The sequence below is a fragment of the Vipera berus genome, assembly GCF_964194415.1.
Source record: "Vipera berus genome assembly, chromosome: Z".
Lineage (NCBI taxonomy): Eukaryota > Metazoa > Chordata > Lepidosauria > Squamata > Viperidae > Vipera > Vipera berus.
The window spans coordinates 94,002,724-94,015,114 of record NC_138205.1 but is presented as its reverse complement, the minus strand read 5'-3'; the positions used below and the strand labels follow the sequence as shown (position 1 = coordinate 94,015,114).

General features: G+C 39.0%; 1 protein-coding gene across 1 annotated transcript; it reads left to right on the top strand.

The window, feature by feature from the left end:
* The first annotated feature begins 288 nt into the window (after positions 1–288).
* On the top strand, positions 289–10,748 carry MALSU1 (mitochondrial assembly of ribosomal large subunit 1). Its single transcript, XM_081343258.1, has 4 exons — positions 289–700; positions 1,317–1,495; positions 5,233–5,314; positions 9,853–10,748. Exons 1-4 carry the CDS (start codon positions 415–417, stop codon positions 10,008–10,010), a joined length of 705 nt encoding a protein of 234 aa, XP_081199384.1. The 5' UTR covers positions 289–414; the 3' UTR covers positions 10,011–10,748.
* The last annotated feature ends 1,643 nt before the right edge of the window (positions 10,749–12,391 follow it).

The following is a 12,391-nucleotide window of genomic DNA, read 5'->3' as shown; positions in this document are numbered from 1 at the left end:
CCTTCCTCTCTGAAACATATGACATTCCAATGATCAAAAATCTTCAGAGTCGATAACAGCAAAGCTGGCTCCCAGGAAAAATATTCACCACGAAGGTTGTAATGTATCGGTTGCAAATACAAAGATGACCAATAGATGGCAGTAAAGAGATGGTCCTGGTCTTTGTGAAGCTCAGATATTCTGGCCCTGGATTTAATAAAATACTCCGAAGCCCTTTCCATCCTAGCGTTGCTTAACCAAACAGCCCCTGCGCCAGCAGTCCTGTCTGTCACGTGACAAACGCAGCCAATCCCTAAAAGCTATTGAATATACATCCTCCAATCAGGGAGGAGAGGGAGTTTCCTGGCTAGATTCCCTTTGGGGACGGTTCTGTTGCCCCTTCCGGATTTTTTTCCCGTGGAATCGCGAGGCGCCATGTGGCGAGGGAGCCTCTGTCTGCGGCTGTTGCAGACTCTGAAGTCTCCGGGAAGCGTTGCTGCGACCGGAAGCGCCAAAGGTGCCCAAGGATGGGTTGATGCCATGACCCGAGAGGCCGCAGCGGCTTCCGTCTTTCCCTCGTGGATGTCCCGGGTAGGATTGCGAACGTTTAGCACCGTAGGGAAATCTGAGCTGTTGGGTAGAGAAGAAGGCGCCGGAGCGGAGTTTCAAAACTTGCAAGAAGCGGATAGAGATGGGCAGGAATCGAGCATCATCAGTTCAGGTATCGATGGAGCTGGGAGTCGTTCGGTGAAGAAATGTCGCAGCCCAGTCGACCTTGCGTCCCGTTTAGTAGCAAGGCTTTAATAGCCTTACTATACGGCGGACGCAGCTGGCTTAACGATTAGGGAGGCGATGTATTTATTTTCTCCTCACGGCTCTGGAAGATGTAAATCAGTGGAAATATAGCTATTTTGCACAGTAATGGCGGGGTGTTGCAGTCTAAATTCCTGACTTGTAGCTAAACCGACAGATTTAGCTAAATCCTGATGACCAACCCAGAGAATACTTTATGTGTGCAAAGGTGGGCTTGCAGAGGGCAGGGACACTGGGTAATAACAACACAGAGATGGTGCTGCCAATCATTAAGGTGAAACAGGAGCGAGGAATCTACCTGACGTCAATTTCACTCCTGCCAATACTGGATGACAACAAATTATGATTTTACATGCCTTTGTAGTTTTTAGAAAATTGGATGTTCATTCTAGGTGTAACAAAGGAAACGGGAGAGAGAGGTCAAGAACTGCTTTTTCTACCTGTTAAGTTCTAGTTCAGGATCTTTCACCTCTTATCTTTGTACATAATTTACATTTTAATCATTTAAGCATTGTCTCTTTCAGACTCTGTTCCTTCAGTATTCAGCATTGATGATATGATATCACTTATGAGACAAGAAAATGCCAAAGATATTTGTGTTATCAATTTGCCTCCAGAAATAAAATACAGCAATTATTTTATAATTTCCAGTGGATCTTCTACAAGACATCTTCATGCCATGGCACAATATTTGGTAAAAATGGTACGGCGTTTTTATTCTTTTAGAAATATGGAAGAATTTTTACAAGCTACAATTGGAGAGAGGTAGATACTGCAATATGAGTGCTGACTACAGGTGAAACTCGAAAAATTAGAATATCGTGCAAAAGTTCATTTATTTCAGTAATGCAACTTAGAAGGGGAAACTAATATATGAGATAGACTCATTACATGCAAAGCAAGATAGTTCAAGCCGTGATTTGTCATAATTGTGATGATTATGGCGTACAGCTCATGAAAACCCCAAATTCACAATCTCAGAAAATTAGAATATTACATGCAATCAATAAAACAAGGAGTGTACATAGAACAATATCAGACCTCTGAAAAGTATAAGCATGCATATGTACTCAGTACTTGGTTTGGGCCCCTTTTACAGCAATTACTGCCTCAATGTGGCGTGGCATGGAGGCTGTCAGCCTGTGGCACTGCTGAAGTGTTATGGAAGGCCAGGATGCTTCAATAGCGGCCTTCAGCTCTTCTGCATTGTTCGGTTTCATATCTCTCATCTTTCTCTTGGCAATGCCCCACAGATTCTCGGGTTCAGGTCAGGCGGGTTTGCTGGCCAATCAAGCACAGTAATCCCACGGTCATTAAACCAGGTTTTGGTGCTTTTGGCAGTGTGGGCAGGTGCCAAGTCCTGCTGGAAAATGAAGTCAGCATCCCCATAAAGCTCGTCTGCGGAAGGAAGCATGAAGTGCTCCAAAATCTCCCGGTAGACGGCTGCGTTGACCCTGGACTTAATGAAGCACAGTGGACCAACACCAGCAGATGACACGGCTCCCCAAATCAACACAGACTGGAAACTTCACACTGGACTTCAAGCATCTTGCAGTGTGTGCCTCTCCATTCTTCCTCCAGACTCTGGGTCCTTGGTTTCCAAATGAGATGCAAAAGTTGCTCTCATCAGAAAAGAGGACTTTGGACCACTGAGCAACAGACCAGGTCTGTTTTTCTTTAGCCTACATAAGACGCTTCTGACGTTTGTTGTTCAGGAGCGGCTTGACAAGAGGAATACGACATTTGAAGCCCATGTCCAGGATCCGTCCGTGTGTGGTGGCTCTTGATGCACTGACTCCAGCCTCAGTCCACTCCTTGTGAAAGTCCCCAACACTTTTGAATGGCCTTTTCCTGACAATCCTCTCCAGGCTGCGGTCATCCCTGCTGCTTGTGCACCTTTTTCTTCCACACTTTTCCCTTCCACATAACTTTCTATTAATGTGCTTTGATACAGCACTTTGGGAACATCTAACTTCTTTTGCAATTACCTTTAGAGGCTTTCCCTCCTTATGGAGGGTGTCAATGATAGTTTTCTGCACAACTGTCAGGTCAGCAGTCTACCCCATGATTGTGATTTCTACTGAACCAGACTGAGAGACCATTTAAAGGCTCAGGAACCCTTTGCAGGTGTTATGGCTTAATTAGCTGATTAGAGTGGGACACTTTGAGCCTAGAATATTGCACCTTTTCACAATATTCTAATTTTCTGAGATTGTGGATTTGGGGTTTTCATGAGCTGTATGCCATAATCATCACAATTATGACAAAGCACATCTTGCTTTGCATGTAATGAGTCTATCTCATATATTAGTTTCCCCTTTTAAGTTGCATTACTGAAATAAATGAACTTTTGCACGATATTCTAATTTTTTGAGTTTCACCTGTATACTGAAGCAGATTGTATTTCTAAGCTGTAATTAAAGAAGGATTAGTTTTGACTGCTTGGGAAATAAAGCCTGTTATGTGAATGTTTATAAATTTTAAGCATAATGCAGATTTTTTTTCAGCAGATATATGTTTCAAATTTTTAATTTTTTACTGCATTCCTACAATAGCAAGGTCTTTTTCGTGGAATAAGCCAATATATATACCCTGCCTCATAATTTAAGACAGGTATAGCCCTAGACAGCTGGTAATGCAGCCCCCGCAAGAACTCCCCCAGAGGAAGTTTAATATTTATATACATTAACTATATTATATATCTTATGTGTGGCCCAAGACAATTAATTCCTCTTCAGTCAATGTGGCCCAAGTGAGCCAAAAGTTGAACGTGTGTGAATTAAAATATCTTCCTAATGGTTAATGTATGTTATTGTGTGGTGGTGATTCTTATTTGCTGAATTTTAAAAGATATTTCATATTAATTGACAACATATTTCACCTGTGTAACTAATATTAAGTTCAGTAATTCTTAAGAAATGCGGAAATATAGTGTTAATTGTGGCCAACTCCACATGTTGAAAATAGCAGCGCATGAAGATATTTAACTCAAAACCAAGTTTGAATATTTTGCTAATATTAAATCCAGATTAAATCAAACTTCAAATAGAAACATTGTTATTGGTGTGCCCTTGTTTAGTCATGATTAAAAAGTCTCATTGATTTGGATCAGGGGCTTCGTCTCTAGGGCTAGAAAATTGTGGCATTCAATCAACCTTTTCATATTGCAAATGAAATGCATCCTTTCAGGGAGGATGTTTAATGCAGTGGTTAAGGCACCACACTTGAATGTAAGTTGTAGTTCCATCTTAGGCCTAAAACCAACTGTGACAGTAGGCCAGTCACACATTCTCAGTCCTGTGAAGGAGGCAATGACAAACCATTTCCAAAATCTTGCCATAAAGGAATTGCAGGGACTTGTCTAGTCAGTTACTAGGAGTAAGTATTGACTTGAAGGTACTAAAAGACAAAGAAAAGAAAATCCTAGCACATCCTGTTAGGATGCGACACTTGTTAAAGAAGTTGGACTTTACTCAGTAATCCTATGCTCACTGGGATAGGTTTATTGAATTAGTAGGACCTATTTCTACATAATGAGATATAAATGTTCGTAGAAGGCTTGTATTCTGTTAAAAAGGATCTCACTGTGGCGATGATTCATTAGAATTTTCAGTCATTAAGCCTGGAGCTGGAGAGTCATTTAGATCCTCAGTATCCTCACCTACCAGCATTGACCAATCCCACTCTGCAGGGGTGTCATTGATTGTCCATACATGAATTTGTTAATTCATAAGAGCAAATTCTCTGGCTAGGTTTACTCCAGTTTTAACTATTGTAAACATGGTGAACCCTAATGACCAGTCATGTGATGATTTCATCATAGGGCTTTCAGTTGGGATGCTTGAGCCATTGTGTAAAGAGTCAGATGAAGGTCTTGTTGGAGGGAAAAATATCTGTGATCTTGGCTTGGTTTGTTCCTTATTTGTAATCTACTATTCCAGTCTTCCAGTCTTTCTAATCAACCATAGCCCCTTCTTGTAAGGACAATTTTTTAGTATTTAAGTGATAAGATTAGTAATAGTCCTCTACTTGTTATTTTCTCAAACATTCTTCCATCTACCTGCAGTAAATACTCTCAGTTTTACTAACTGCCTGTATTATAGTTGAGAGAACTAAAATTAGTTTTATGAGATAAAATGCTTGGAGTTCCAGCTTTGTTTTATATTTTGTTATCAGTATACAGTGCTTCTGCAGTAAACATAACTTATCACAGCCAAACCACAGCTGATACTGATGCTGTGTGCTTCAGTTAACAAACCTCCCATTCAGTATTTATAAAATAAACCTTAAAACTATCACAGAGCTTGCGTATGTGCAGCCTGCTGTATCACAATCTTGCCAGAAGTCCCAACAGTTTAAATGAACTCTTATTAATTTTTAATATGCACACAGATATTCACAGGAAATAATAAATAATCTTTATTTGTACTTGTCTTCCAGTACAAGCAGATGAAGAACGATACTGATCCTCATGTTGTGATAGAAGGAAAAGAGACTGATGACTGGCTATGCATTGATTTTGGTAAATATTGTCATTGCTGGTAAAGTAGAGAGTGCAAGTGATTTTATTCACATTTATTCATTCATTCATGTCTACCCAACTCAACCAAGTGATTCTGGGTGAATACAATGATAAAATAAAAGAATGTAATTATTCCAAATTAATTGTTTAACAATGTTTTTATTGTTGTAATTGTTTTAAAACAATAAAACAATCACAACATTCACAACATAAAAAATACAAACAGCAGCTATGATGATTAACCAGCTAATAGTAAAGCCAAGCAGCAGATCCTTAATCCATTCGGAGCCTCATGCCCAGGTACACAGCCAAGTTTTCAAAGCTTTGGAGAAGACCAACAGGGTTGGGGCCATTCCAATCTCTAAGTGCATAATATTCCAGAAGGCAGAGGCTACAGCAGGAAAGGCCTTCTTCTGGCTCCCACCAGTTGACACCACTCTTTGGCTGATGGGATCAGCATACCCAATCTGTTGGATCGGATTGGATGAGTACAAAATCTCTTGGAAAAAGTCAGTGCCTCAGGGCAAATCTGTCCCAAGCCATGTAGAGATTTAAAGGTGACAATCAGCACTTTGTATTGCACCTGGAAATAAAACAGGAGCCAATACAGCTCATAGTAGTGTTACATGTGCCAACACCATTTATTACCTGTGCAGCTGCATTGTCCACCAGTTGAAGTTACTAAATGTTCTTCAAGAGCAGCCCTGTGTAGAGCACATTACAGTAATCTTAAACAGGAGGTTATGAGGGCATGAATGAGTAGGGCCTCCTGGTCCAGGAATGGGTGCAACCTGAATGTGTGCAAATGCTTTCCTAGTCACAGCTGAGTCGCAGACTCAGATTGCTTACAGGGTCTGACTGGGCTGGTGTCAACCCATCCAGAACTAAAGATGGAAGAACCTTGTCTCTGGAAGGTCCAAACACCCACAACCACTCCATTTTGCTAGGCTTGGCACAGAGCCTCTTTCCCCCATCTAGACCAAAAAGGCCTCCAGACACAGCACAACATCATTCAAAGGGCATGGAATAAAGATATAAACCTAGGTGCCATCCACATGTTGATGATATTTCACCCAAACCACCTTGCCCAGTGGCTTCATGCCAATATTAAATAACAGAGGAGGGATAACTGAGCCCCGAAGCACCCCACAAAATACAGGCTACGCCTTGATCTCCTACTTATCAACACTGACTGGAACTGACCCTGGGGGAAGGAGGAGAACTAGCACAATGCAGTGTCACCCCCAATTCCTGGAGCCAGTCTGATCAATGATCTGTGCCACTGACAGGTCAAGAAGAGCCAAGATAGTTACGCTACCTCCATCCCTCTCCCACCTGAGGTCATCCATGAATGTGATCAATGCCAGCTCAGTCCCAAACCCTGGCCTGAACTCCAATTGAAAGAGTTCTTGATAATCTGCTTTATCCAAGGTTCTCTGCAGCAGCCCCATGACCATTCTCTCCATTATCTTCCCTAAGGAGGGAAAATTGGATATTGGGTGAAACTGTCGTGTCACTGCGTTTTTTTAGTTTTGCCAGCAGCTCATTTCTATCTGTACATTTTCCCCTGCTCTCTGCACCTGTGTTACTATCTTATCATGTAACCATAGTCAATCTCGCATGTCCAACCATGTTATGGTTTTAAACTGTTTTGTGCGCATGCCTAGAAAAAGTTTCCCAGTTACTCTTCTACTTCTTACTTTCTCTTCTGCCTGACGAGAGATGTAGTCAGCTAGATTTTGATTTATTTGCTCATTAAAAGTTTTACAGTAGAATATGCCTCGGATTTCTTTCTTTGATATTCATCATGCATCAGATGAGCCACTGTCCAGCTTGTTGGGTTGAGCAGTGGTCAACTACCACCTCTTTAAGAGCTGGTGCGGCCACTCTTTGGAATTAACTACCCCCAGACCCAAAATGGCTATACTAGCAGCTGAGAACCTTAATCCATTTTGGCAAGTTCCATGGGTTCAAACTTCTCAGGGCAACTGGCAGGACATAGCCCCCATCTCTTCCAAAGATCGTACTTTAATTATGAAAAGGAAAGCCACCCTGAGTCTTCGGAGAAGGGCGGGATATAAATGGAATTAAAATAAAATAAAATCATATTCCTCGCAGTGACACGTTAGGTGAATTTTGGTATTATTCCCTCCCAAGTCGTTCAAACAGGGCCAACGGGCAATAATTGGAGACACAATAAGGGCAGAGAAATAGTTATACTTCTTCACTCTTACCACCACAAGGTAGGCCTTAATAGCAGTTCTAGCTTATGTCCCGTCATCTTTTCTTCTTTTTTGCCAAATGTGCTCTAATCGTCAGTCTATTTAAGATCACTTGGTTCCATTATGTACATTGGGGAGCACTGGAATCCTGGGTACAGTGTAGAGGTTACTCTTTGCTGTTCAGTGCAACCACTAATGTTCTCAGTCGGGGGGAAAAAATCAGGTTATATGTGATGGAGTTTACAAACAGAATGCTTCACCTCCCAGAGATTTTGTACTTCATTCTTATTTTCCATCATTTATCTCACTTCCAGAGTTTCAGACATAAAACAAGGTTTCAAAGGGCTATGGATTGTCCATGCTTCACATAATGACAAACTACATTTGAGTTTGCATACTAGCATATTACCTTTGAACTCAGATTGATTGACCCAAGACATATATGTGGTAATTTCTTGCACTATTGTTTTTGCAATGGTTATAGTAATTTATTAATATAAATGTCTTGCAAATGTGGATTCAGAGGTGTGATTATTGATCAAAAACCTCTTTCTGCTTAATGTAATTTGCAACATAATTAGCACAGGTTTCAATTTTCTTTCAAATGACACTGAATCATTTCTCATCAAGTATTGTAATTAACATAAGAAAATTAATGAAATCCCTTGAAATAATGGATAACATTTTTATATTAAACTTCCCAATCTATTAAGAAAATCTGAAATTATAAAAAAAATCCAACTTGTGATTTTAATAGTCCTCTTGGAAGTGCTTGCGATTTTAGGTATTTTTAATTGACATTGAATGTCATCAGGAACTCATCATAATTATAATCCATAGATTATACTTCCCCCTAAAATGATTTGGTACTAATTATAGCTCTTCTGGATTTTGTTGGAGTGATTCCAATTACTATCTCTAATCCAGAACCCATGTATTAATTGATTTACTTAGCAGTTTTTACAAAAATTGAGAAATCAATCTGATAATTTTGTGACTGCTGTTGCTTCTTTATTGCTTATGTGAACAGAACATAATTTGTTGTTAGCTCTCTGGTTTATTGTAGAGTTGTGGACATGGATATGGATTTAAAAGCTTTGCCATCAGTTGAATGCCTGCATGCATTTGCACACAAATGCAGAGAATTTTAAACCAGGATTCATCTGAAAAGGCAATTGTTTCTTCTAATAGATTTCTGGATAGTTTCTGGGTTCTAATAAAAAAGATCATGTGAATAACCTGCTCAACTCTTTAATAAAAAACTTGTTTTAATCTTCAAGTGACAACCAAACAAGATTCTCCTTGTTCTTGTATACAAGCCTGTCACATGAGCCTTTATAAATCTGTCACTTAGTTAGTACAGTGGTGCTGAAGTTTGTGAATACTTTTGAATTTTCTTAAATATGACCTAAAATGTAATTTGTTTTCCACACAAAACATTTTTATGTATTTATTGAGGTAAATTATTCTAAGCTACGTATTTATGACTGCAACTGGGAATTTTTATTTATGTTGTAATAATCATGGATTGAGGCTCTCGTGACGAGACCCAATTTTTACGCCAGTTGTTATGTGAATAAAACACTTGTAAATCCGAATCCATTCTCCTAAAGGATATTTTGCTGTAAACTGGCAAAAAAGTTACAAATTGCAGTCACATGAAGTGACACCTCAGTCAGTCATAAATGTGACCCAGTTACCAAATCCAAAACTTGGCCACATCACTGTGGAGGGGAGAGGTGCCACATTTTACAGTGGCCATAGTTGCTTTACAGGCTGCTGTAAATTCCACCAGTGGTTAAATGATCACTTATGAGGACTACCTTTATTAAGTGTGTGGCAAAACAGAAGATAGCAAAGGTTGGCTGTGGGCAGCGGGATACTTGGCAGAGTTCAGGGGGAAAGAGTTCAAAAGGGCAGAAGTGGAGGGGGGCATGGCAGGGCAGAGAAAGCATGAGATCCTCCTGTAATGATGGTTATGTCCTGGCCTAACAACTGCAATTGGTACTACTAGAACTTTCATTGCTAAGTGATACAGTTGTACAATGTTTTATCTAGCAAGTGCATTGCTTAGTGATGGTAAGTTCCAGTCCCAGTTGTGGTTGTAAATCAAGGACTACTTGTTCTAATATGGTCTGATTTTTAAGATCATGAAACCTAATTTAACATGACTGGCACACATAGAAGCTCCAGGGTTTGCCATTCCTGCTTACTTGGACTGCCACATTATGGAAGGCATTTAACCTGAGGTGGGTCAGAAGAGTCTGATGTACTAATCTCATTCTTCACTTACTGTGCTGCTCCATCTTTTTGCAGGCAACATCGTAGTCCATTTCATGTTGCCAGAGACACGAGAAATCTATGAGTTGGAAAAGTTGTGGACACTCCGCTCTTATGACGATCAGTTGACACAGATGGTTCCAGAATCTTTACCTCATGACTTTGTGTTTGAGCTAGATTCGAATCAGCAGTGATTCAACCTCACATCGAAGAATCAGAAAGAATTTTGCCCAGTGGCTCGCAGTGGTCTACTTGAGTTACTGAGCCAATTCTTGGGAAGAAGTTGAAATGGAGCACATCAAGCTGCAACTACCAAGTGTCAGCATTAGGCAGTATTGATAAGTACAGGTAACCCTTGACTTAGAACCATTCATTTAGTGATGATTCAAAGTTACAATGGCACTTTAAAAAGTGACTTACAACTGTTTTTCACAACTGTTGCAGCATCCCCATGGTCACGTGAACAGAATTTGAATGTGTGGCAATTGATTCGGGTTTGATGGTTGCAATGTCCCAGGATCATGTGATCATCTTTTGCCACCTTCTGACAAGCAAAGTTAATGGGGAAGCCAGATTCACGTAAAAACCCTGTTACTAACTTAACTACTGCGGTGATTCCCTTAACTGTGGCAAGAAAGGTCATAACATGGAGCAAAATTTACTTAACTGTCACTTAGCAACAGAAATTTTGGGCTCAGTTGTGATTCATTAAGTAGACGACTACCTGTGTAGAACTTATCAATGGGAAGTCAGCAATGGCCCATGGGAAAAACACTGGCTCTTGTTGGAAAGGCGAAGCTTTTGACGTGTGGATAATAGATATTTGAAATAATTCCAATCTACATTTAGGTCTTTTGGATAGTGGCTTGTTGTGACATTGACTGCTATGTTATCTATGTCATCAGTCGAATAAAGATTTTTTAAAAAATGTTCTTAAATTATTCTAATAACTTTATTTTGGTGCATTTTTCCCTAACATCTGCTGTTAGTTACCCCATAAGTCTGATAGGTTCCAATAATAGAAACTTAGTGTAGAGAATTTACTTTGAACTGGTATCATGTCACAATAGTAATGGGGGACTTTACTGAATCTGAAGTTACCATACTCGGTAACTCTTTTTTTTTCTTTCTAAAAAATACCATTCCAATTAACTCTACATTTTACAGGGTGTCCTCCTTGAGCAACAATTTGGACTGGCAACTCCAGAAAATTTGCTAATTGAAACCACAAGTGTAGTTATAACCTAACTTTACCATTCCTTTGTTTCACAGGCCTGTTTAGATCATAAAAACAAAGATAGGGCATAAAGTTACTTTTTATCACTGGTCATAATTGCGGACACTAAGGCAGGCATTAAGTAAGAAAAATCTATATCTCGCTTCTAGTTGGTTGGATTATAGTTGCAATAATGCCAATCAAATCTTAATTACAACAGATATTGGGCCTTTTCAAATTAGCCTAGTTTTAAATTATTATGTCTAGTATGTTTATGTATTTATAACCAGTTATCTACCTTAACTATGACATAGATTTCAATTATATTTTTTCTCTAGTATTTTATATTTTGTAATTCTATGCCACTAATTTATCTTATTAATACTATATTTTACTTCTTTGCATTTTTTGAAAAAGTATGCGTTTCATGCTGGTCTATGACAAATCTAAACAAACATACTAAATTAAATGGAGCTACCTTGATGTCAATTAATGCTGCAACTTACAAAATGATACAAAATGTTATAACATTCAAAATATTAAAGATCTTTGAAAAATGATCAGAAGGTCAGAATCAGAAGTTAGTAACTACAATATAAAGTGTCAGCAATGATGTCTGCTTTTATGGATAAACAATTCCTACAATATGCTAATGAAGGAATGACAGAAGTGGAATAAATTTTATCAGAAACAGGAAATAAAGAATGTGGAACTATAAATGACAGGCCAAGAGACTGATTTGTAAAAGGATGCTTTACTGCAGGGGTCCCCAATCCTCAATCCGTGGCATGGAAGCAATCAGGCTGTGCAAACAAGCAAAGCCCCATCTGTGGGTTGTGGGCCCCATGCAAAACCATGCCCCCTTCGGTCCATGGAAAAACCTCTTTCCACAGAACCGGTCCCTGGTGCCCCAAAAGTTGAGGGCCGCTGCTTTACAAGATATACAAGAGTTTCTTAAAATCTTGAAGAAATTTGTGTGATTCGATAAAGAAGAATTGAAGAGAAATAAAATCCTATTTTGTCAACATTTGAGTGAATTAAAGATTGTTAGAAGGAATATCAAATTGGTTTATTTGATCAAGATAAAAATAAGGCATTTTGTTGCAATGATTGCTGACACCAAAATTGAAAAGTTGATATCTGTTTAACCTTATAGGGGATGAAGATATTTAAAAATTTGTTTATACTTCTTATGATGAGGTTTAAAGTCACTCCTTTTTATATCTTTCTTTTTATTACATTCTTTTATCTTCATTCTAGAAAGGAAAAAATACTTTCTCTAATTTTATAAGTTTGTATTGGTTTATACTACTATAATTCTTAATAAAATTATATTTGAAAAATGCTTATATATACATA